The sequence below is a fragment of the Trichomonas vaginalis genome, chromosome III, assembly GCF_026262505.1.
Source record: "Trichomonas vaginalis G3 chromosome III, whole genome shotgun sequence".
Classification (NCBI taxonomy): Eukaryota; Parabasalia; order Trichomonadida; family Trichomonadidae; genus Trichomonas; species Trichomonas vaginalis.
The window spans coordinates 17069938-17095887 of NC_067205.1; the positions used below are offsets into that span (position 1 = coordinate 17069938).

Genomic DNA, 25950 nt, shown 5'->3' on the forward strand with positions numbered 1-25950 from the left:
CACGAATATCTTCTCTATAAACTTCATAATGTACTTCTGTCTTAGTTCTGTTGAAACGTGTATATGTTATACCGTCAATGACTTTAGTTTCATTTGTTCTTTCAAGATATTCAGAATAATCTGAACCAACTCGCACTCCCTTACCTCCTTTTACTGTATAATGCCAATGTTTTTTGTCAGCCTTTTTGTCAATACTTTTCTGAATTATTGCTATATCTTCTGCTCTAGTATACGAACTAAGTTCATCTCTGCTTGCTTTCTTTTCAAGTTCTTCATCCACATAAGTTTTGTCAGCTTTCTTATCTAACATTGCTGGTAGTTCATATGTTTCAAAGTTTCTGACATGACCTTCGATATTTATACATTTACTATTTAAACTATTAAGAGTATCTTTTACGCTTGTACTTGGATTCTCTAAAGGTGCACTTGAACCAAGGGTATAGTTCAATATTATGTCGTCTGCTCTAACAGTAGTGAAGGATTCATGTGTATGGTTCTTGTCAGCTTTACTATTTAATGTAGCTTGAAGTTCATTTATATCGGAGATATTGTGTTTATGAGATTTCAAAACTTTGTTCGTTGCGTCAAGTTCATCTTTGTCAGCTTTACTTTTAATAGCATCTTCAAAAGTTATTTTTGCCTTAACTCTCAACATAAATCTTGGTTCAACTAATACACCGTTAACAAAGAAGTATGAAGCATAAATTTCATTGTTATAACCAAATGCTTCTGGTGCTTTACCTGTGTCATACTGTACAGTACAGCGTATGTCATAACCTTCAGCACGAATGAATTTATATCTTCTTTCATTAACATCTTTTGTCTTCACTCTTTCTTCAGTTCGTGTTAAATATCCATGGTAGTCCGTTATAATCTGTTCATCTGAACTTATATAATGAACATGGTTTTTATCTGCTTTTTCGGCTAATTTCTCTTCTATCTCATTTATTTCAAGTTCATGCCTACCACCACCTCCTTCAGAAGTATTTTTCTTCAGCTCTTGAAGAACATCCACTTCACCATCTTCGGTGTCAATAATGAGACTTTGTGTTAAAACCTTTCCTGTCTTAATGGATGTTTGTAAAACTTCTTCTTCACCGTGTTCGGGGTCATGGTCGTCATCATATCTTGTGAAATCAGAGATGTTGTCATACATTAAGCATATCTGTCTCAAAAGTTCTGCTATTTGAAACTGGAACGAAAGATATACAGAACTTTCATCATCTCCTAAAGTCAAGTCTGCTTTCTTAAGTATTTCTTGAATGTATGCAATGAGAACAGAGTACCTTGGAAAATATTCGAACAATATTTCATTAGCTGTTGGTTTTGGTGGTTCTTCTGGAGTTTCTGTTGTTTCAGTTCCTTCTGTAGGTTCTGTTGGAGTTTCTGCATCTCTTGACTTCAATGCTCTTGCTCTCAAAGACCTAAATGTTAGAGCACCAGGTTTTACAAAGGACTTTATAAATGCTTTAATAGTTCCTGGTAAGTTATTGTTAGCATTAAGTAAGTTCCTTATGCTTCCATCATGTACGTCCATAGCACTATGTAAAAAATCTATACTTTTCTTGTAGTCAGCAATAGACTGACTGTGATTTTTTAAAGATTTGTCAATACCTTTAAGCCAATCTTCATGCATGTCTGATACTGAGCCAAGAATATCATTTGCTTCCTTTAGTGTATTTTGTGCTTCTCGTAAAGTATCCAATCCCGTACGTGCATTGTTTGCTATACGTCTTACAGTATCTATTTGACTCCTTGTTTCTTGCATCCAACCAGATAAAGTTTTAATAGTATCCGAACCATTTGAAATGAAGTTCAAAGCATTTTTAACGTCATCTAAAGCTTCTTCACCAAGTACTGCCCATATCTTTCCGATTTGGTATTGAAGAACTCCATATGAAGCAGCTGTTAAACCAGTATTTATAAGGTTCCATATCCATGATTTAGCAGTTTTTCCATCCTTTCCATCTTCACCATCCAAACCGTTTTCGCCTTGAGGTCCTTGTATTCCTTGTATTCCTTGTGGTCCTTGAGGTCCAGTGTCACCCTTCTCTCCTTTCAGTTCATCTTTATGTTCGTTATAATATTCTAATGTCATAAGGTGTACATCATTACTGCTACCAGCAACGCCGAGAATTTGTTTCTCATTCATGACTAAATTCTTTAGGCATTTAATGTTGTCGTCAAATCGAAAGCTCTTTAACAATTCAATGAGAACATTTAATACTTTCACTAATGAGGCATCTACTGTAGAATTTATATATTGCACCGTTCCATCATTTATGATGGGAACCTTGCTTGTTGTAATGAATGGGTCATAAGTGTTAAAAGTATCGAAATCAATGACTTTTTTAGTTTTTCCATCGTCAATGACTAAATCATTGCCTTCAATGGTTAAAGTTGAGTTTTCGTTTACTAATTCATGTGCTCTTCTTGCTTCATTTGTTTCATACGCATATGCAGCAATAGTCATATTTTAATGAGAATAAAATGTTGTTCTATTTGCAAAGTACAGACCCAAACGAATACGGGACAGTAAAGCTACAAACAAACTTAGGACTTCAGAATGAAGCACTTGCTTTCAGAGTTGTTGACTTCAATACTATCGCAACTTTTGTCATAACAGATGAAACAGATTTCATAGAGATTGAAATAGATGGTGTAAGAAGTGTTATAACATTTCCTAACAGAGCTGGGTATAGAATAGATAAAATTGCTGGAGTCATAGATACTCTCATAAATGAAGAAACTATTGACAACATAGATGTCAAACTCTCTTCTGAGGGAACATTGAAGTTCAGTTATGCGAAGGAGTTTAAGATAACACGAATGAGTCATAGAGTTCAATTGCTTCTGGGAGCATACCATATGACATTTCCTTTGAAAAGTGTTGACAAAACGATTGAGATGAAATCTGTTCCATACGTATGTTATGGTAATTGTTTGTACGTTGAGTCAAAAATAGCTAATGTCACAGGTATTTCAGGAGTTAATAGTAAAGGTTCAGTAGAATATAAATCCTTCTGTTATGCAGTCAATTCAATGTTCATTCCAAATGTTCCTGTCATAGCAACTCATTTAGGTAAATGGGTTCGCATTAGTCCTCATAATTTGAAAGACATGCAATTCAGACTTGTTGACTTTCAAGGAGAGCCTGTAGAACTGAAGGCACCAGTGCGAATGACTGTTGAAGTTGACTTTTTAGAAAATATTAAATGCAACAGCTTACAAGAGAACTCAGAGCTAAAAATATAAAGTATGAATGTTATGTATTAGGTCATGAACTTTGGTTGTTGCTGTTTGATGAAACAAATGAGTTAGTTATGTCAGTCAAGAGAACAGAAAAATATTGTGTTAGTGAAAACTGCACCAAGTCAATAAGATTAGGTTTTGCATTATGAAGATGAGTTCGATACTGTTGAAGAAGTTTTGGATAGATATTACAAATTGCTAACTTGAAATTTTTTTGACTGACTGACTGCTTTAATTTACTAAAACAGATTTCAAACAAAGCTTATAGTCAGTAGATAGTTTTGTATACTCGTTCGAATATCTATACTTAAACTCAACTCCTGGAGTACCTGGCGTTTCAATGATGCGGATGTTACCTATTTTCATGAATAGTGGAGTTTGACCACAGCATTCGATTTCAGGGTCGAGATAGTCAATGACACATTGCTTTCCTGTTATTCGTGATATAACATTTTCAAGGTCCTCCTTTGTTAGAATTATTTGGTTCTTGCTTATAAGATTTGTCAAAAGCTTCTTATCGTCTTTGAGTAAGATAGTTTGATATAACTGAAGAAGGTAATGGTCTACGTTATCTGAAGGATTTGTTTGAACATTTGTGTAAGGATTGTCGTTGGCTTCTCTTGAAAGAACTTGCTCCAGTGGTGGATACTCTAACTTAACATCTGATGTAGCGTTAGCGTTTGAAGCTGTGTTTAAATTCACCGACTTAAGATCTGGTTCTTTTTCTTTCAAACACTCCGAACTATAGTTCTTTATGACAATATTGTTTGTCGTTCGTGAGTCAACATTTGATGTTGGTTCAATTGGAACATTAACGGCACCAGCTAAGATGGAATTGCTTCTCATTTCATATAGAATAAAAACCTTTTATATGTATGAAATGAACAATATACTCGACAAGGGTTTGAATGTAAAGCTAACGAATGAAAATATTGTTGAATTCACTGAGACAGGTGCTGTGTATAAAGATGTAGAACTACTGAACAAAAGAGCTAAGGGAAGAAGCAGGAACATGAACAAAGGGTGGAAGCCTATAAAAATTTATGTCAATGATGGCTCAGGAGGTTCAAACATAAAGTATGCAGAAAGTTATAGAGTTTATGCTCTCAAAGGTGAAAAGCCTTCATTTAAGAACAGCTATTCTAACGCATATCCTCAAAAGCTAACGGATGGGGAAGTGGATGATATGAATGACAGCAAAAATATTAACAGAAATGGCGACAGAGATGCATGGAATTTGTTTACCATCAGTCAATTGAAGGTTAAACTTTAAAACAATGTTGGTCGTTCCCATGGAATATTTTTGACTTTAATGGTATTAGTCATGATATGAATCTCAAGGTATGAACGAGGAGAGATGAGAGACTTATATGCTTCCCAAATTTCTTCAAAAGGTAATGTTATACCTGACTGTTTCCAAATGAGTTCAATATCATAGCGTGAGAAACCTTGAAAGATAACGAAGTCAGTTATGAGACGTTTTATGTTTAAAGCTAAAAACCTCCATGTTTGCATAAGTATTGCTACAGTTAAATGGTAATGTCTGACTTTAGTTATGATGTTAGCTAATGGTGAGTCAGGCTTTGAAACTAAACCTTTTCCGGCGAAGTCGTCGCAAACGAGCAGAGTGTTTGAAGGATATTTTTTGAAGGGGTATTTTGAAAGTTTTGATAGAATGTAGTTTGTCAGTCGTTTCATATCGTAAACTCCTGAGTACTGACGTAAGTGGTGTTTGTCAATAATTCTTTCCATCTCCTCAGAAGTCTTTTGCATTCCTGACTGTATGAACTCTACGATGGCATAATATTTCCTCTTACGTCGAATGTAACGTTGAAGAAATTCAATGAGTTCACTGTCTGGAACTTTAACGACAGAGGCTTGAACTTTTGACATAAATGTTTTCGCTGTTGATCCATAGAGTCTGAAGTTGCTGATATAATGATTTGGTCATAGTAAGAGTCGTTTCCTAAACGCTCTGTTATGAGTATATGACGAATGAGGTTAAATGTCTTACCTGAACCCATCTTTCCACAATAGAAATACACACCATTTGAACAGAATTCATAATCTTTGCTGAAAGGAAGAATAAGAGAAGAGTTAAGTTTGTCTGTAGTTTCATTCATGTCTTCATCTACATCATGTATTAAATGCTTCATTTTATCTCCATTAAAAATGCAAGTCAGAAATATTCAGAACATAGCACCGAGTCTAACTGACAAGAGTATAAAGATATACTATGAACACGTTATGATGAAACCTACCAAAATTCAAGAAAGTCAGTATACTTATGAATATCCAAGACACTGGGTAGAGTATGTAGGAGGTGAGAAAGCTATTGAAATCAGACAGTTCGAAGTATTCCAGCAGGAAGAACAATATTATTGAAGAACTTTAATGTTTTGAGGTATAATGATGAAACAAAGAAGCAAGATAGTTTTCCTGTTGCTGTGTATGTGAACCTAGACACAGGAGATGACATGAAAGTTTTTAACACAAAGCTTCAAACGGTAGTGAGAGAACAACTTACTGCGGAAGGACATCCATTACCTTCAGAAGTTACCATAGCATATAATTTTGAAACAAACTCAATAGATTTTAAAGTCGTCTCTGCAAAGAAGTCAGGTTTTACATTTAATGAAGCATATGTATATTCGAATGAAAACTTCAAAGCTATTGCATGGTTAGATAATGACGATTGCTTTAAGAAAATATTTAAATTCAGTGACTCAAAGATGTCAATAGATGACCTTCGTGGAATGTTACCATCGACGTTTACAGTTGAAGGTTCAGCAGGATTGCTTACAAGATTGTCAATTGGTGGTATTTGGTCTCGTAAGAACATTGTTATAAAATCCAGTATAAGTGAATTTGCTTAAGAATCTATATTATGTCTTTCAAACTATATGTATTCGCCACCGAAGCATTATAGTATAACAAACTTTGTCAGTAAGTTTAACATAAGACTTGTCGAACCTTCTTCAATGAAAGATGTTGTGCTACCTAAAGACGGAAAGGATGGACTCATTATTGAGATGATTTTAATAGCATATTAAATGAGTTTGTTTTTGAAGGTCATTCATGATGAAATAATTGTTGTAGAAGATGTTAGCAATTGTTCAGACATTTTGAAGCGTATAGATGATATAAGAAATAAGTTAGATAGACCGCAAAGCGGTGAGGGCGAAGCCCGTGAGAACGTTTATGTTTCATTGACTTTCTCCAGTAACGAGAACTTTTATGAGATAATATTGAAGAGAGATGATTTTAATATGGTGTAAATGGTAGCTTGGGCAGCTTTAGGCGCAATGGGAACAAAAGCATTAGCATTTGGAGCAAAAGCACTTGGAGCTTATGACGCAGTAAATAAAATGAGTGGAGGGTTTCAAAGACATTAGATGCAAATAAAGGAAAGATTGGAGGCTGGGTTGCAAAGAAGTTAAGATTAAATAAAATAGGGCTCATAAATAAAGCATCCAATTTGGTTGCGACTGAGTCAGAAAATGCTTTAGGAAAGGACGATGAGTTTGCAAAACACGCAAAAGACTTTAATGACCAGATGAAAGGTGAAACAATGCATTTAAATAGAGTCGATGGAACTAAAGAAAATGTTTCTTCTCCACAACTTCCACCAGCGGTTTATCCATACGGACCTTATGGAATGTATGGAAACCCTTATGAACGACCATTTGACCCATTGACTGGTGGAAGTAATTGGTATCATTACGTACGAAGGAGAAAGACAGTCAAGTTGGAGACAGATGTTAAGAAAGCAACTAAAAAGAAACCAAAGAAGAGAGTTATAAAGCAATGAATTCAACAGGATAGAAATGAGGTTAGAAATCGGGTTAGATATACCCATCTACCCTAAATTTATTTTTGCGCTATGTTTTCATACGTGTGAGGGTGGTGATATCATTTATTTTTAAGTTTATTTTTTATTTTATTTTTATTTTATTTTTATATAAATGACAGAACAAAAATAAAGCATATCTACTCAACAGGAATGAGACCCTTACTGACTATGTATTCGTTTAATGCTTGATGAAAACAATGGTACATATTATCGTATGGGTATACACAACGTCTGTTTCCATCGTCGTCGTATATGTAGAGCTCAAATCCAGTCCAACCTTCTTTTGTACAATATGTAGCTTTATTTAAGTATGCATTTATGTAGATAAGGCAATTTTCTTCATCGCTCCAGAAATAATTTTTGTTCTTTGTTGAAATAGTTTTCGTTCCTCTGCGACCATAAGGAATGTATGCAATGAACTTTGCGTCATAAGGGATTGTAATATATTCAGGGTTTCTTTCATCGTCAATGGGTCTGTCTTTGTTAAAATGCATGTTCCTCAGTTTTACTTGAGTTTTGAATAGTTCACGGAAACGTTCTGGGAAAGAGTCATAGTAAATGTAGTCGGACATGTCTTTGTAATGAAATAAAAAATTAAAAAAAAATAAAAATAAGGTTATTTTTTATTTAGTGAGGATGGTAGTGAATTCGTTAGTGAAGTCGTTAGTGAAGTCGTTTATGTGTCAGACGGTTTTGTAAATATTTAAGGTTAAGTTGGTGTTATGGTTGTGTTGTAAAATATACGTTACCTGTTTCGTAAAGTGTCAAACCGTTATCTTGGGTAAGGTGGAACGCAGTGCCGCCGTACCCAAGATAGACATACTAACTAATTTTTGTTAAAATTCTTACTCATTTCTTCACCAATTTCTCTCTGAAGCCTCTTAATAAAACATATGAATCCTTCAGTTGGCGTTTGAGATTATTGGGAACACAATGACACCATCAAACACTTTAATTTTATCATTTATTTTTTAATTTCTTTGTAATTAACCTTTTATTGATTCATAATCTCTTTCTACGATTGTTTAAAAGACATTATTCCTAATATTGATGCATCTAATCTTCAAGATTTTTAATGTCGACTAAAAATTAACGTATTTTTATTCATATTACTTCCAATGATCATGCAAATCATAACAACACTTTTAACCAAAATTGTAATAAAAATTTCTCTCTCAAAAATGATGCATTTTTCATCTCAAAAATTTCAAAATTTATATCGTTAATTTTTCATGTTATATATGATGTTCCTGCTATTAGGTTACTATTATTATGCAAGCTTACACACTGACTATTCATTATCAGAGAGGCAGGTTGTCAACCAAAGCCAGATACTCATTAAAGAATCACAATTCATTAGAAGCTTTGCTGTTGGATTCCGTTTTGATTTACAAGTTGGCGGAGCTATATTCTGCGATGCATCCTCTGTTACTGTTGATACATGCTACTTCCTTCAGAACTATGCCACCCATGCCGGAGCTTTAGGATGCTTAAACAGCGCCCTTTTAATTCAAAAAACAAAATTCAATCAGAATACTGCAAATAATGATATTGGAGCTGTTTGGGCCATGTCAAACAATGAAACATATATTACAGAAACAAACTTTATGTCAAATACAGCTTCTCAATCATTTGGGGCCATATTAGTAAACTGTTCTTACTTTTCAGTCGACAAATGCAACTTCGAACTCAATACTGCATCTACTCTTTCAACATGCATAGGTATTTGCAATGCATACGAAACTTTTCTGACTAATTCATACTTCCAAAAAGAAAGCTTACTGGAATTAATTTATTATGAAAATAATCTTTCTTATAGATCATATCTTGGTATAGGAACATGCTTTTTCAATACTAATTTAGGCACAAATCTTGCCATGGTTGATGGATTTTTGTATATTGAAGTTTATGGATGCACTTGTGGAACAGCTCCAAAGTATTTATTCGTTTCCAAAGATCCAACAACAGTTATTCAATGGAGTGGCACTATTAAGCCTAATATTTCTGATGTTGAAGGTTGTTATTCAGTATTTAAGACTCCATATCCTTCACCTTTACAAACAGTTGCAGAAACTCCTTATATTACTGCCATTAGTACACCACAAGAGACAGTTTTCAATACGCCTTTCTCAACACCTTACGAAACAAATTATCAAACTGTAGCACAAACGCCAAATATTACTCCAGAATCTACTCCTTTCAGTACACCATTTACAACAGCAATAGAAAGTCCGGAGATAACCCCACAGGTGACTCCTCCAGAATCTGAACTTCCAACTCCATCACAATCCTTTGATCCAACACCGGAACCCACTCCAGAAAGGACAGAAAGTATGAGCCCAACACCAGAAGATCAGGATATGGAGTTACCAGATATGCCAAGTGATCTTGGATTAGGATTAGGCCTAGGACTTGGATTACTTCTAATTTTAATAATCATTATCGTAATCTGTTGCTGCTGTTGCAAGAAATGCAAAGACATTTTGTGTTGTATACCGAAATGCTGTTTCAAATGCTGTAAAGTAACATGTTGCAATGACGAATGTTGCGACTGTTTCGATTGTTGCTCTTGCTCTCGTGATAAAGATAGTAAATCAAATACAAATAAATCTTATTACGAAAACCATAGCACTAAAAGGGTTTTCGATCTAGGAAATGTCAAGCTCCCAGGTAGAGAAGAATGTGTTATAGTATTAAATCCAATGTGGAGAAACGGATCAGGTTATAATCATGAATCTTCCGACTAAAATCAATCAATTGTCTCAATTTTTTATTTTTTTTCCGATATAAAAATTTTTGCGGTAAATTTATAAAAGTGACACGACCACATTGATATTATAATGAAAAATAGAATGCCTATTATATGATTAACAAAAATATATTAAAATTAGAGTCATCGATCTGACCGATGATTTGTGTTAGGCTTTTGGTAGGTTTCAATTTATTAATTAGGACTGCGATAGATTCCAAAGAATAGTCTAATGCTGTTTCAATGAAAACCTAAAACTATGGAAGACGATCAATAGAAAATATTTTGCATGACAAACACTTCTCAATTTTTCAAAGCCCATTCAAATTAAATATGGGTTCATTTAAATTTTATTAAAATTTCTAATTAGGAAATACTCCCTAATGACTTTTTTCGATTTTTTTTTTGAAAAATGAAATTTTTATTTCAAAAAATCAGTTCATTTTAAATAATGGGCAAAGAAAAAAAGGTATACGTTCAAATCAGAAGTATAGATCTTGGTGGATATGCTGCCACTGATAAGGCCGAACTTGTTTTATGCGTTGGTCCAAAACATAACTTTATTCCATTTGCTTACGACCTTAGAGCAGGCGAAAAGCACCACATTAATCACACATGGAAATTCCACTTCAAGCATGAAGAAGATTCATCATTTGTTGTTGTTCTCTTCAAGCATCATTTCTTAGGAGACAAAGAGATTGGTGAATTAGAGTTTTTGGTCAAGGGATTTCAGCCAAATACTGTTGTTTCAGATAAGTTTACACTTCAATCTGCAAACGAAGAAGCTCGTCCAGCTGATGTTGAAATGGATATCCACGTTGATGAAGATGGCGCAGCTCCATTCCATGCTCCAGAAGGTTTCATGTTTGATGGAGCTATCAAGAAGCACAATCACATCTACGGTGTTCCAGAAGAGAAGATCTGCAATTAACGGAATATAAAATTTTGACAAAATAGAGATTTATTCAAGAATGATTCATGCATTATTATATTATTCATATACATCATATTTTTTATAAAGTATATTTATTATGACTTATGATTTTTTAATTAAAAATTCTTTTGTTTAATATTGAGCCAGTGAATTATATGGATGTTATTGCCATATGCGAGATAGAAAGTAGATATATGATATTGTTTTGATCGAATTGATCGGTTATTATGATGCTCGTGAAACGATGACATCAATAACTATTTATTCTCTTGAATTTCGCTTTAAAATGAGAAAACATACAGGTTTCAATTATTCATTAGTGATATAATAATTAAATGAAATTCATGATTTTATATTATGAAACAATCAAAGAAAATTATAAAGAAAAAGCTTTAATTCTAGACAGTTTTAGAATTTTATCAAGAATTTCCTTTTTTAAACTATATTTTAAAATTTTATTTTATTATTGCTCATAATAAATGTGTTAAATATGTAGAAAATGCTACAGCACGTAAAAATATAAAAATATTATTTAAACAAACAACAAGAAATAATATAAATAAAATTTAATATTGATCAATAAGATTTTTCAAAGTATCATCATTTGTTAGTTGAGCCGCTGTTGCTCCACTATCATTTTTCAAATCAGGGTTTGCACCATTTGCCAAAAGCATTTCGCAAATTTCGTAATAACCTTTGTAAGCAGCTCTATGCAAAGGAGACCATTTCTTTTTATCAATAGCATTTACATCAGCACCTCTATATATCAGTTCTCTTGCTGATTCGAAGCTACAATTATCGCATGCTCTTTCTAAAGCCGTCCAACCATCTTTATTTTTATAATTGATATCAGCACCGATATCGCACAGATACAAAACAATACTTTCAAAAGCGGCACCTCTTATTAAAGGTGTTGATTTAGTTCTATCAGGGAGATCAAAATAAACTTGTTTTTCAGCGAAATATTTCAACATCGAAACTCTATCATTCATTGCACAAATGTGTGTTACATTCCATCCAGAATTATTAACAGTATTCAAGTTAACATTAAACTTTTCAACAAGTAATTTTACAAAATCAAATTTTCCTTGATAAACTGCCCAAAGAAGTGGAGTATTTCCATTCGAATCTTTAATTTCTAAATTTGCATTTTTGCTTTTCAATAAACACACCATTTCTATAGATCCTCTTTCAATACATTCGAATATAATGGTCTGCCCATTTTGCTGTTTTTGGTTGATATTCACACCGCTTTCTAAAAGTAAATTTACAGTGTCAAAACCGTCATTTAAATCACAATAAAATAAAAGTGACTTTTTCTCAGTATCCAAGACATTTACATTGAAATCATGATCAATTATGTATTTTACCATCTTCACATTCTTTGTTTCTATTGGATCTGTGATAATATTTCTATATCTTGTGGAATAATTTATATCTAAACCTCTACTTAAGAGATAATCAAGAATATTGTATTGATCAAAGAATGCTGGCTGGAATATAGATGATTGATCAAGGTAAACTCCTTTAATATCGACTAAATATTTGAGAAATAATAAATTATTTGCGAGAGCTCGTTTTACGATTGGTTTGATATCAGAATTAATTGAGAGTAAGTAGATATCGAATAATGTATTGTTAAAGAAAGGAATTACTTTATCATTTTGATAATCTAAATTATAATTTTCGACAATCCATTCAAAAATCGAGTTTTGATGCGCATCTAGGGCAAATGATGCTGTTTCTCTGAACGAAATTCCATTTTGCAAGCATGTTTCGAAAATACTGTAATTACCGCCCATAATGACGAATCTTGCAATATCGTTAGTAATTTCTATACCATTTACTAATAAGTAATTGAAACAGTTTGATGAGCCGCATAAAGCAGCAAAGGAAATCAAATCAACAAATAATTCACCAACTTCTATTGATTTGAAACTAAAATTCGTATCAGTTGTTAATGAAGATAATGCGCTAACATCGTCATTGATAATTGAACTTTCAATTGAAAAATCTTGAAAATTCATTTCGTATTTTTCGCGAAAATCATCATTTTGCTGGATAGAATCACCATTATTTTGATTAATTAAGGAGTTAATGTATCTTTGGAATGAATTAATCGTTTTTCTGGATGGTTTGAAGTCTAAACTCATGAATATTTGACCAAGAAGTTTATAAGATAATAATTTGTATGAAGACGCATAAATTATTAGCATTCCTATCGATTCATGATAAATGTGATCGAATGTCTTCACTAAATCTTGAATTTCTTGAAAGTTTTCTTCACTAATATTATATATCATGTTTTCCAATCTACACCAATCTTGAATTTTCGAATCAAGTTTTTCCAAATACTCTTTAGCACTTTCAAACATTGATCCGAAAATTTCTTCAATGAAAAAAAAAATTGACTGAACAAAATATTTCATTGGAGCATACTATGATTTATAAAAGGTAGAGTCACTCATTATAATGTTTCAATTCTTCTACATTTTATGATAGAAAACTGATCTACTTCTTGTACTGAATCATCTCGTGTCGATATATAAGTGAATTCTGTAGATAATTCGTGGGGATAGTATAACTCAAGATTATATTAGCCGATTTTCTCCAAACTCAAACATTTATGTATAGTCTATAGCCAGAGTTTCAGGCCAAAATTTTGGTTGGAAGGAAGTGACTGTGCCTTTGATTTACAAAATATAATTCTCAGGGAGGAGATCTCTGTTATCTCAACGTTTACTAATAACTTGGCCAATTTATTAGTTTCGAGATTTCCAAATCAAATAACAAACCTAGTTTCCAAAATAAAATTACAAATAACACTAATGAAACTTAACGTGCTTTTGTTTCACCTAACGCGTATTATGAATTTTTTATGGTTGGATACGGATCCGAATCTATTGTAAAGAGTTGCTTTTTTCAAATAAAGGGATATCGATCATTTTTGGGTTTCTATCAAAGTACCTCAAATGAAACGGTTTATTTTGAAGATTGTACAATTATTAGTGATGTTCAGCATGATTTGCAATCTTTCAGAACTAAGAACGTTATTCTTACCACATCTAAGAGTGATTATACATTCGTTAATATTCCATATCTTGAAACCGATATTATTGATTTTGACGAAACCATTTTTCATCATTGTTATCAAACACGTTTTAATTATTTCATCATTTTTATTGTTTTAACAAACGATGGACCCAATTAATTTTTATAAAAAAATTACATTCATTTCTGCGCGATTAGTTCAATACATTCATATGCTAAAATGAATATTCATTGTTTGAGAATTGTCAATTATCAGGAAATATAAGTGAAATTGAATAAAAATATGAGCTGTTAAGGACGCACATATTACTTTCTGACATTTTCTCAAATTTTTTTGACACTCAAAGTGTCATGGTCTAATTTTCTGTCATAAAAAGTTTATATTTTTCGCCGGAAGAAAAATTATAATAAACAGCTTTATTTACACAAAGAATATGATTTCGTGTTTAATTAATCTAGGACAGCTGTATTTAATATGGGTAAGAAATGAATAATTTAAAAAATATACTTATTTGTCTATTATCGAATCATATATTCTTTATGAGACTGTAATTGAATGTTCTCTAACATGTAATCACATTGGTCATAATTACACCCATAATAGGCTTGAACTTTGAATTTTTCAATAAATTATTTTTAACGTGTTTTTGTCACTTTTATTTATTTAAAATATCTGAAGAATAAATATATATTAAAGAGTTTAAACTTTTCTTCTTCATCAATAGAATCACGCGTTATAGGTTCAGTGTTCTCAAATATCCTGATAAACGAAGAAGAAACATACACAGTTAATTATCTTGGACCAGATTTATTTCGAATTTTTGTTAGCTCATTCATCTCATGTCGAAATCCTAATTCTAGACTCATCAACATGAATAACGGAATCATCAAATGTTGTTCTTTTAATAATAATTTAGGTCGTTATGCAACGTTATTCTATTCAAATGAAACAGCATCATTTTTATATAATAATGCAGTTAATAACTCACAATATACGCTTATCTATCGCTCAGATGGAAATTATCTCCAAATGATTCAATCTAATTTTTCACACACAAAAAGTCAACATCAAGGATCCATTTCTTCAAATAAAGTTTATTTTCATGAACAAAAGTTTATAAATAATTATAAATGTGGAAATGATACTGGTGGCGCAACAATTACTGTATATTTAGGAATTAGTTTTACCAGTTTTTCAAATTATATTGATATTGAATCTAATGGCGTGAATTTTTTAGTTGTTGGATATGGATCCGAGTCCAATTTTAAGAGTTGCTTTTTTCAAATAAAGGGATATAATTCGTTTTTAGGTTTTTGGCCAAATAAAAATAATGAAACAGTTTATTTTGAAGATTGTACAATTATTAGTGATATTCAACATAACTTGCAGTATTTAAGAACTAAGAATGTTATTCTTACCACATCTAAGAGTGATTATACATTCGTTAATATTCCATATCTTGAAACCGATATTATTGATTTTGATATAACATTGTTTTATCATTGTCAAAATCGTTTTAATTATTTCTTAATTTTTATTATTTTAACAAATGAATCCTAATAAAATCTAATTCAATAAAATCATTTTATAAAATGCATATTGATATTTATCAAAGTTGTTTCATTTTAACAAAACTGTTGATGTTAATGTCACTTTTCATTTTTTATTTCTGCGAAACAAATTTGTATTAAAAAATATAAACTTCTCATCATGTTCATTAGATACACAAATAGTTGGTTCAATATTTTCAAATATCCTGACAAATGATGAAAACGAGTATACAATTAATCATCCAAACCAAGAATTACTCGAAATCAAGATTTGTTCATTTATTTCATGCCGAAGTATTAATTCACGTTTAATCAATATGAAAAACGGAATTATTAGCTTTTGTAATTTTAATAATAATTACGGGAAGAAAGCATCTATATTTCTTTCTTATACAACAGGAATATTTTTATATAGCTGCACAGTTAATACTTCACAGTATGATATGACATTTAGAGGATATGATAAGAATTTGGAGTCAAATCAATCAATTTTTTCTCACACAAATTCTGAATATCAAGGTTGTTTCTCTTCAAGTGGTACTTTGAATTTTATTCAAAAATATGTTAATTTTTATAAATGCGGTACAGATCGTGGAGGTGCTTCACTCACAGTTTATATCGGTAAAGGCGATATTAGTTATTCAAATTATATTGACATTGAATCGACTGGTAAAGTTTTTATGTTTGTTGGCGCAGGATCAGAAACTTTAATCAAAAGTTGTTTATTCGAAATCAAAGGATTTAAATCATTTCTAGGATTATATGGAGAAAAAAATACCGAACGCGTATATTTAGAAGATTGTAATATTATTGGTGATGTTACACATGATATGCCATATTTGAGTACTAAAAATGTTATTTTTGATTCCACAAAATCTGATTATACATTTGTCAATATTCCTTTTCTCACAACCGATATCATTAACTTTGAAATAAGTGTTTTTTATCATTGTAAATTTTTCAACCTCAGCTTTTTCTTATTTGTTTTGATTATATAGAAGAAGTAAAATGCTGGATTTAATGAAGCATAACAAATGAGATCTACGCGTATGGATTTAAAAAAGTGAGAGAGTTCAAATGTTTAAATTCGAATTTATACAGTTTTTGATATTCTTACACCATTCTAAAAATTTAAATATAGTAGGGAAAGTAAAAGAATCATATGCTCAGAAAATTGTGAGATCACAATGAACTTTTTGAATACTTCCATTTGCTTGAGATTTTAGTTAAATCTTAAAACCGTTTTAATTGAAAATTTTTGATAAGGCATCAACAGAAAAGAGTTCAATGTGCAAAATTTGAATAAAACTTGATATTATAATAGTATTATTGAAAGAAACTCAAGGTCGTTCTTTTCATATTATGCTTTTTTTGGTAAAATTTAAGGGAATTATTTATCCAAATATCAGAAATAAAAATAAATTGAGCAATTCTTGCAATGAATTAAGGGTTTCGTTTTGCGAAAAAAACGTACAATACGCAATTTCGCTAAAAAAACATTTAGCTAGCAATTTCGACCTTTGACTCCACTCAAGACGTCACTTTTTTAATTTTGCGGTATCATATTTTTGGAAAATCTTTATGAATATTATATAAGAAGTCTCTTTAATATCTATATTTCATATTTTTATCGATTTTTAAAGTTTTTGCGAAAAGTATTCAATTATTTTTGCTATTTGGTCGGGTAAATGTCAGATTTGCGACATTTTCTGATATGATATTCAGATTCTACGTTGATAATAATGCTTATAGTGTAATAAACAGAAATTCATCAAAAGTGACAGCTCTCAATTTTTTGACATTTGTAAATTCTAAATTGAATGAGAAAAATGAAATAATACTAAGCATAATACAATATTCTAGATTTAATTATAATTAGGAAAAGTTAGTTTTGAGAGTACTTTTCATAGGTATATAGAATGAAATCTTCTGAAAAATAATATCACATAAACTCATATTATTTTCTAATATATAACTATTTTATATAAAAATCAAATTCAATGATCTTAAAAGCGAAGGATAAACCTCAAAATTTACGAATATAATGAGTGGGAATAGGAGTAAAGCAAAAATTGATATTTCATATGGTTTTATGATAGATAAGCATTATATTCCCACTCATTATATTCGTAAATTTTGAGGTTTATCCTTTGCTTTTAAGATCATTGAATTTGATTTTTATATAAAATAGTTATATATTAGAAAATAATATGAGTTTATGTGATATTATTTTTCAGAAGATTTTGTGTTCTTCTTCAAAATTTTATTTTTTATTAAAAAGAATCTTTACAAATATACATTTACTTTAATTAATATTTAAAAACGTGCTCTATCAAAAGTTCCAAAAATTCAATATTTTAGCTTTTCTGAGGTGTCACTTTTGATGAATTTCTGTTTACAACAATAGAACCTTCTTGCTATTGTGTCAAAATTGCGAAACCGATAGCAAAAATATCTCGCAATATCAAAATTGAGATATTGAGTGAATTATGCATTATAGAGATTAAAAATCTGATTTGTGAAAACATCTCATCAGTTTCTAGCTAATTCAAAATCTTTACTATCTTATTCGATTAAAATGAAAAGGGAATAGTTTCATTATGCTTTAAATGACAGCCTTATAATCTAATCATAGTTTTCGCTCAATATGCAGCATTTTTTTTTCGAAATCTATGGTCAATATCCTAAATACTGATTGCTTTGCATTCATATCTCTTACATTTTCTATACCCACATCACTATTCATTGCTATTCCTATCTTTTTCATTTTTGTTTGTTTCTCTCATAATTTCTCAAAAAACATGATAACTTGATATTTGTAAATATCATACTTTATAACGTAAATAAGAACTTGACCTATTAAGAAAAGCAGTAATGAAAAGAAAATCTGAAATTCATAAAAATTACAAGTTTCTGATGACAATTAGCTTAATTAAACCAGGTACAGATTATATAATTGTATTTTTATCCAATTATCCATATAATATCTTATCCAGAAAAAATAACTTGATCAATACCAAATGATTTTTTAACTAGTAAATAAAGTATTTTCTTTACACACACATTGTATATCATAGTTTTTTTTGGTTTCGCAAAACATCCAAAAACAAATATGCTATAAAAGTGACAATTTTAGCAAAACGAAACCCTTAAATGAATATTATTGTTAATAGATGATAATACGATTTAGTTACTAATTTTAGAAAAAAATACAAAATTGAAAATGAATAAAAACAAGTGAATAAATCATAAAATTAAAATTTGAATAAGGTTAAAGGACAAAATTAAATTTGGAAGTTTTGTCTGTTGTTGAGTGTAAGCCGATAAGACATGGACTAATTAAGTATGATAGTTGGATATAAAATTCATTATGAATAATTTAAATGAAGAAAGTCGGGAAATAAGATTTTTTGTGCACTCTTGTCGGTCGCCATGTCTCATTCCGGGAGACATTGACTATGCATGTCTCCCAGAATGAGACAATCTTATGCAATCAGAATGTGATTGCAAAACTTTGACGACAAGAGTGTTTTGTGCACTCTTGTCGGTCGCCATGTCTCATTCCGGGAGACATTGACTATGCATGTCTCCCAGAATGAGACAATCTTATGCAATCAGAATGTGATTGCAAAACTTTGACCGACAAGAGTGTTTTGTGCACTCTTGTCGGTCGCCATGTCTCATTCCGGGAGACATTGACTATGCATGTCTCCCAGAATGAGACAATCTTATGCAATCAGAATGTGATTGCAAAACTTTGACCGACAAGAGTGTTTTGTGCACACTTGTTTGTCATATAAATTGACTATCATAGAACACCCATTACATATATTTTTTAAAATCTAATTTTCCATAATTAATATTTATTTTTCATTTTTTGTGCTTTATATAACTTATGGCATGTACAGAACTATTTTACAGACTATGCTGAGCTATTCCCACATATAAACATTTGACAATAACCCATACATACTCCCTTCATATTCTGATCTCATGACATATTACCGCAAAAACTATATTTATACAACACACCTCATAAAGTCTCATTTTACCCCTATTAAAGCGTTCAAAACCTATTTTCCCGCTGCATAGTTACAGCCTCTTCGATTGCTTTTACCCCGTGTAATCTGATTCTTCAGGTTCCGCTGATTCGATTTCTGCTGTCAGATCGTGAAAATGTGCATCATATAGCAAGATAAACGCAAATTACTTAACTTAATATTTTCCTTAAAATTTCTCTTCTACTTCTTACTCAAACAACAAAATTTTTAAAAATATTTTCGCTTAATCTTATATTATTCATTAACAATCTTTCCTATTCTTATATCTAGTTAATATATCAATATCTATATTGAATCTAATATTTTTGCATTTTTTATTCTCATCTTAACTTCTATAAATGTCACCAAAACATTTCATTCCTAGCAAGAAACAATATATTAGTAATTATGCGTTTATCACCATTGTTACTCACATCATATTAATTCATTTTCATATTTTTTTAAATAAATGACTTGGGCTGTGCTGAAGAAGAAGCTTTTTATTTGGCATTTCAAGAATAATATCAAAGACATGGATGATCTGCGACAAAGAATCCTCATTTTATGGCATGAACTAATAACCGAAGACTTTTTAACATCTCTATACAACTCTTTCAAAAGAAGATTGTACATGATTATCGAATTTGGAGGAGAATGTATTCAAAAAGTCCCAAAAACGGAGAGACATTTAACTGAAGACAGAATCAAGGCGATAAACAAAAGGATTAATGAAGAAAACATTCAGCCACCGTTAATTGGGGAAATCTTGCAAGGGAAAGATCGAGAAGACTACATCAAAAACAAGGAGACTCGAGAAGGTGATATCTTGTGGGATAAAGTAAAAGACGAAACAGTCAAAAAGCTTTTTCTTAACAAGCCAGGAAAATTGACAGAGATTGCAAGGACGCTTAATACTGAGAGAATTGATCTGATAGAAAAAAGGGCCTACCAATTGGTTGGACAAGTTTCAAAATCGAAACATCATTTTGACTCTTCTGATTCTTCCGACTCTTCAGACTCTTCAGACTCTTGTGATGATTTTGATTCTTCTCCTTTGGAACTATCTGAAAATGATTTTATTATCGATTCTGATAGTGAATCAACAGCTCAATATCAACAGATGTTATGGGCATCCATCGCTAAAAGCACAGAAACAAATGTTTCCGATTTAATTGATTCACAACAAAGCATCAAAACTAAGAAGAAAAAAAAGAAAATTTCCAAGGATGAAATGAGCTATAATCCAAAAAGGGAGAAAACAAAGAAAAAGAATGAAGAAAATAAAATACCAACAAAATTATCTAATCCGTTTCATATATTTTATAATTTCCCTTTCAAATTAGAGCTTCCAAGTGAGTACGATTTTCCAGAATTTTTAAGGAGCAGTGAAAATTCAAAAAATCAAATCGAAGAGGCTGTAACTTCAAGAATCCATGAAGCACGTCAAAGAGTACCACGAAATCCATAATTTGATGCTCGACAGAAAAAACGAACAGTTGGTATGCTGAAAACACAAATACAAGCATTGCATGGCAATATCTCCCAGTTTGATAAAACTCTTCTCATCCATCATCATCAAATTCTTCAATGTCAGCAATCCCTTGATCAAAATGAAAAAGCATTAGAGAATTTAAAAACGACTGTTTCTCAATTCATGTTTCAATTGTCTCTTTATCAAAGAGAAATTGATCGTAACAAAATACAAATACAGTCGTTGCAAGAATCAAAAGAGGCGTTATTAATGTTTCGGATGGATTGTATTCAAAAATTACAATCATTAAATCTAAGAATCAATGAGTTACAAACCGATACAAATATTGCAAATAATCCAATTCCAACAATACCCCAATTGGAGGAACTTAACTATTCAAATCCGGCACATCAAGAAATAATCAGTGAAACTCCAAGACCTATGGCACCTGGCGTTTGGATTTGTCCAGAAACATATAATTGCCCAGCTTATGAACAGAGGAATGATGATTCGAATCCACTGCATTTTGATCTTGACTACTTACAAAATAATTATAACAAGTATCATCAAAATTCTCCATCTTATGTTATTAATCAGATTCCTCAACCAATGAATCAGTATTTTCCAATTAGGACTCAGAATCCTCAACCAATGAATCAGAATCCTCAACCAATGAATCAGTATTTTCCAATTAGGACTCAGAATTCTCAACCAATGAATCAGAATCCTCAACCAATGAAACAGATTACACCAAGTGTATCAACAGAAAATCTTCAAAATGAAAATGCACATATTTATAATGCACTTTTCAATTATTCTTCGGTAAAAAAATTCTCTTCCCAACTTATCAGGAAAGGATCAATTTAAATGAATTGTACCAAAGCAGAATTATTGCCATTTCAGATTTGAATACTTTTAATTCTCAATTTCTACTAGCTACAAAACAACCATTCGATGTGATGATTAATAAAATTACTGCTATTGAACAAAAGTTAAATGTTGCTCATAAAAGAAGATCAACTGATAACTTAAAAGCGTTACTGAAGAGGCCATTGATTATGTATCAAAGGTCAATGAAAAAATACATCATTATTCCACCGAAGCAATCAGAGATAGTTCAAAGAATTCAGAATCTATTTAACTCAGAAGTATTTACACCTCAACAACGAGGATATTTTAATGCATTTTCAAATGCATATCTTAATTCAGATGGACATAAAAGCAAAATGTTCGAAACATTTCTGAATGGTATAACTAATTCAGGGAATACCTGTTATATGAATTCTATTTTATCACTATTGGCAAATATTCCAAAATTTAAGTATATTATTTACACTTGCGATGAAAAATTACAAAGCGATCTTTTAACCGAACTCAAAATTCTTTTTGCAAAACTAGATTTCATTAATCATCCGAACGTAACTGCGGATAATATCATTGAAATTCTTCGATCACAAATAATAGATATTAATTTTTCAGAGCAACAAGATGCGCAGGAATTTATTTTGGTTCTTCTTCAAACAATCCTTAAGGGTGCACCCGCATGTACGTTTATTTGAGAGGAGGAGAATTACCCTCTCAATTTTGAAAGCTTCGTTAACTTAATATCTCGATGAATATTGGATTAAAATTGAATTTGCCCATACCAATATATCTGATACAATATCCTTAAGTTTTACTAAAAAGAATTTTTTAAAATCCCTGCAGATTCGGGGATTTTTAAATTTTTTGATTTTTTTCGAAAATTTTTCGGAAAAAAAATATTTTCAGAAGAGCCTTAACGGCTAAGTTTTATGTTTCATGTTGAGTATCAAAAAGAATGGGCATCTGATATAGCCATCATATATCCCAGAAGCAAATAAAAATTCTGACTTTTTAAGCATAAAAAATGAAATTTTATTTTTTTGCAAAAAACAGGCCACCCGGATGTACGTTTATTTGAGAGGAGGAGGATTTAATTTTTGAAAGCACGAAAATTTGTAAATATGCGAGTTATATAATAATATGCCTTATTTTAAAAAATAAAAATTAAAGCACGTTAAAATCTTTTTTGATGAATTTTTACAAAAGCTACTCAGGATAATGCAAGATATGAGTAGTTAAACATAAATTTCAAATCAGATTTTACTTATAATAAATATTTTAAATTTCCGAAAATTAAGTTCAGATCGACTCTATACGTAGTAAATACTAAATAAGGTGCCAAAAACCTATTAAACAGTATCAAAACTATCAAGATTGTAATGTTTTTGAAGAAAAATTTATAGAATTATGGACTTCAAACAGATATTATGTAAATAAAAATAATATAATGAATTTATTTATTCGTATAATAGCAGTAATAAGTCGATTATTCACTTCTACTTCGGAGATTTGAATTTAATTTCGACAGAAAAAGAGATTCAAGAGGGAAATACTAGGGGATACAAACAGCCACCATGACAGGATTATTATGGAGCCAAGTTGTATTTTTTGATATTTTTAGAGTTTTCCTACCTATTTAGGTACCAAGTTATTGCTTAAAAATTAAGGTTCTAAATTCTGAAGTTTACATGATCCTCCCGGGCGCACCCTTAAATCTATCCCTGATGAAAATTACAGTCATGAAATATCAAATATGTTTATTGGAAGAACTCAACCTCATACATTCGTTCCAGATATCAATCTTACTAATATTCAATCACAAGAATTCATGTCATTTATATTTACTCTTGAAAAAGATACTACTTTAATAGATGAAATTGTGGAGTATACTAAAACAAAGGAAATTGATGAATATGTGGAGAATGGTGTAACATATAAAGCATCTCAAAGATTGACTCTTTTAGAATTACCTCCAATTTTACTAATTGGAATAAATCGACGAAAGTTCTTTTACAATCAAAATCACCAACTTGAATACAAAAAAATTGATTGGAAATTTGTGTTTGAAGAAACAATTGATCTTAAACAATTTATTTGCATAGATTCACAAGCAGATGATCAAACACCTGAAACACAATTTTCTTTCTACGGCTGCATACTTCATATTGGTGGAGCCAACAGTGGACATTATATCTCAATCATGGCAGTCAATGGAAATTATTTTCTATTTAATGATGATAGAGTTGCATATATATTTAGTGGCCCATTAGACTCTGAAATGAATTTTTATGATCATATAAGTGATGGAATAGTAAAGGAGAACATTCAAAAGCGATGCGTTTTGCTTATGTATGTAAGGAATGATCAAATTATTCAAAACTTTACACCAATTTTTCATTGTGATGTTCCAGATAACATCATTGAACAAATACATTGGCCTCAAAATCTTTTCGAAAAAGTTCTGACAACATATCACAATGCAAACGAATAATTTTTTTCTCCATTATTAAAAAAATGCATTATTCTAGATTTGAACCTTCGCCCGTGTGTTTATTCCAGTATACTACGGGCCTATTCCGCCCGTAATTTAATATTTAATTTAAAAAATATTAAAAAGAAAAAAAGATTCAGGAATAAATAAAGAATTCATTTTAATCACTAAAATCACTTTTGAATACATTCAAATTTTCAATGTCTGTAATAAACAGAAATTCATCAAAAGTGACAGCTCTCAATTTTTTGACATTTGTAAATTCTAAATTGAATGAGAAAAATGAAATAATACTAAGCATAATACGATATTCTAGATTTAATTATAATTAGGGAAAAGTTAGTTTTGAGAGTACTTTTCATAGGCATATAGAATGAAATCTTCTGAAAAATAATATCACATAAACTCATATTATTTTCTAATATATAACTATTTTATATAAAAATCAAATTCAATGATCTTAAGGGTATAGTAAACTCAAAATTCTAGAGTTTTGAGAGTGCCAATAAACTCTATAGGCCTATATATATCTATATTTTAAAGGAGAGGTTACGCCATAATATTTGATATTATAAATTATTAATTCAAAATAAAAGTAGAAAATGAAACTAATTTTATTCTAACCTATATAAATATATCAATAATCTAAAATGATTATAGTCTGAACTATATTTTACCAGATTATCAAATATAAGAGAAATGAAATAAGGCATAAAAATATCATAGCATAATTATTGGATAAATGCATTAATAAATTATTTATATCATAATGAGAAAAAATCAAAATAAGAAAATGAGCATAATAATAATTAATTAAAGTAGTATATGAGTGCGGGTTTAGTGACTTTTTTTGTTACATCTATATATAGACGATGCATTAAAATATATTTATTTATAAATCATTAAAAAATTAACATTAATTTTAAAATAATTTATTTTTTTATCTTTTATAAAAGAAGTTATATATAGATGATGTCAGATATTCCGCGATTAATTAAACATTGTTTAAATCCTGAATGGAATCAATGGAGTCATAATCAAAGACCTCATATACGAGAGAGTAAAAGAAATTAGAAATAATTATTTTCATGAATGAAAGATTCACTAATAATGAATAAAAAATAAAAAATAATTTTTTTTAAAAATTCATGTCTCAGAATCAACATTGAACTTTAAGAAACTAATGATTATTTGAATTTATGATATCAATTATTTGATTTATTCTTTCTTCAATCTCTTCTATTCTTTTTGTTAAATCATCTATTTTCATTAATGAGGTGATTCTTGATTGAGGAATAGATTTCAAACTAATCACTCCTTTTATTTTTGAAATTTTGAATCCATCAACTTTAAACATTTTATTCAATTTACATGTTGTCAATTCTTCAAATAATTTTTTATTATTAGCATAATAGTCATTAAATTCTTCAACAGATGAAAAATTTTTTATTTCAGTAATTGGTTTAACAACGTTTATTTTTTGTTGAACATTTTCACTTTCATTTATTTCTTCCTCCTTTGTTTCATTTATTTTTAAAATCGGTTTCATTTATCATTAAATAAAAATTAGAATATAAGTGATGAAATATATTTTTTAATTAATATTAAATCAGAAATGGCGGCAGGATTCTTTAAAAAATTATGGGATGGAATTAAGAAAGCTGCAGGTTGGGTTCATAAAAATTATTAAACCC

The 25950-nt window shown here is 30.4% G+C and overlaps 11 protein-coding genes and 1 pseudogene across 12 annotated transcripts, besides 6 other annotated features; 8 read left to right on the top strand and 4 right to left on the bottom strand.

Moving 5' to 3' along the window:
- Positions 1–7933: part of a mobile genetic element that runs on past the window's edge.
- TVAGG3_0716930 (organellar and viral DNA polymerase type B) lies at positions 67–2473 on the bottom strand (the record flags this gene model as incomplete). Its single annotated transcript, XM_001280845.2, has 1 exon — positions 67–2473. A coding segment is annotated over one exon (2407 nt), but the record flags the coding sequence as incomplete, so codon positions are not given.
- Positions 2491–3255, top strand: TVAGG3_0716940 (uncharacterized protein; the record flags this gene model as incomplete). The annotated part of the gene is made up of 1 exon (XM_051243984.1): positions 2491–3255. One exon carries the CDS (start codon positions 2491–2493, stop codon positions 3253–3255), a length of 765 nt encoding a protein of 254 aa, XP_051090571.1.
- TVAGG3_0716950 (protein of unknown function, DUF4106 family) lies at positions 4522–5145 on the bottom strand (the record flags this gene model as incomplete). The annotated part of the gene is made up of 1 exon (XM_051243985.1): positions 4522–5145. One exon carries the CDS (start codon positions 5143–5145, stop codon positions 4522–4524), a length of 624 nt encoding a protein of 207 aa, XP_051090572.1.
- Positions 5425–6125, top strand: TVAGG3_0716960 (annotated as a pseudogene). Its single transcript has one exon. A coding segment is annotated over exon 1 (701 nt).
- Positions 6129–6305, top strand: TVAGG3_0716970 (uncharacterized protein; the record flags this gene model as incomplete). Its single annotated transcript, XM_051243986.1, has 1 exon — positions 6129–6305. A coding segment is annotated over one exon (177 nt), but the record flags the coding sequence as incomplete, so codon positions are not given.
- Positions 7243–7677, bottom strand: TVAGG3_0716980 (uncharacterized protein; the record flags this gene model as incomplete). The annotated part of the gene is made up of 1 exon (XM_001306914.1): positions 7243–7677. One exon carries the CDS (start codon positions 7675–7677, stop codon positions 7243–7245), a length of 435 nt encoding a protein of 144 aa, XP_001306915.1.
- A 404-nt stretch (positions 7934–8337) lies between the features above and the next one.
- Positions 8338–9864, top strand: TVAGG3_0716990 (bifunctional inhibitor/lipid-transfer protein/seed storage 2s albumin superfamily protein family; the record flags this gene model as incomplete). Its single annotated transcript, XM_001306915.1, has 1 exon — positions 8338–9852. The coding sequence occupies one exon, from the start codon at positions 8338–8340 to the stop codon at positions 9850–9852; it is 1515 nt and encodes a 504-aa protein (XP_001306916.1).
- Positions 9865–10295: 431 nt separating this feature from the next.
- Positions 10296–10889, top strand: TVAGG3_0717000 (uncharacterized protein; the record flags this gene model as incomplete). The annotated part of the gene is made up of 1 exon (XM_001306916.2): positions 10306–10785. One exon carries the CDS (start codon positions 10306–10308, stop codon positions 10783–10785), a length of 480 nt encoding a protein of 159 aa, XP_001306917.1.
- Positions 10890–11336: 447 nt separating this feature from the next.
- On the bottom strand, positions 11337–13172 carry TVAGG3_0717010 (spectrin binding; the record flags this gene model as incomplete). The annotated part of the gene is made up of 1 exon (XM_001306917.1): positions 11355–12941. The coding sequence occupies one exon, from the start codon at positions 12939–12941 to the stop codon at positions 11355–11357; it is 1587 nt and encodes a 528-aa protein (XP_001306918.1).
- Positions 13173–17144: 3972 nt separating this feature from the next.
- Positions 17145–17181: a mobile genetic element.
- Positions 17182–17755: 574 nt separating this feature from the next.
- Positions 17756–17793: a mobile genetic element.
- Positions 17794–20061: 2268 nt separating this feature from the next.
- Positions 20062–20898, top strand: TVAGG3_0717040 (uncharacterized protein; the record flags this gene model as incomplete). Its single annotated transcript, XM_001306918.2, has 1 exon — positions 20062–20898. The coding sequence occupies one exon, from the start codon at positions 20062–20064 to the stop codon at positions 20896–20898; it is 837 nt and encodes a 278-aa protein (XP_001306919.2).
- Positions 20899–21180: 282 nt separating this feature from the next.
- On the top strand, positions 21181–21768 carry TVAGG3_0717050 (uncharacterized protein; the record flags this gene model as incomplete). Its single annotated transcript, XM_001306919.1, has 1 exon — positions 21181–21768. One exon carries the CDS (start codon positions 21181–21183, stop codon positions 21766–21768), a length of 588 nt encoding a protein of 195 aa, XP_001306920.1.
- A 664-nt stretch (positions 21769–22432) lies between these two features.
- Positions 22433–23473: a mobile genetic element.
- Positions 23474–23491: 18 nt separating this feature from the next.
- TVAGG3_0717070 (ubiquitinyl hydrolase protein) lies at positions 23492–24357 on the top strand (the record flags this gene model as incomplete). The annotated part of the gene is made up of 1 exon (XM_001292272.1): positions 23519–24256. The coding sequence occupies one exon, from the start codon at positions 23519–23521 to the stop codon at positions 24254–24256; it is 738 nt and encodes a 245-aa protein (XP_001292273.1).
- A 106-nt stretch (positions 24358–24463) lies between these two features.
- Positions 24464–24500: a mobile genetic element.
- A 220-nt stretch (positions 24501–24720) lies between these two features.
- Positions 24721–24742: a mobile genetic element.
- Positions 24743–25950: the final 1208 nt, after the last annotated feature.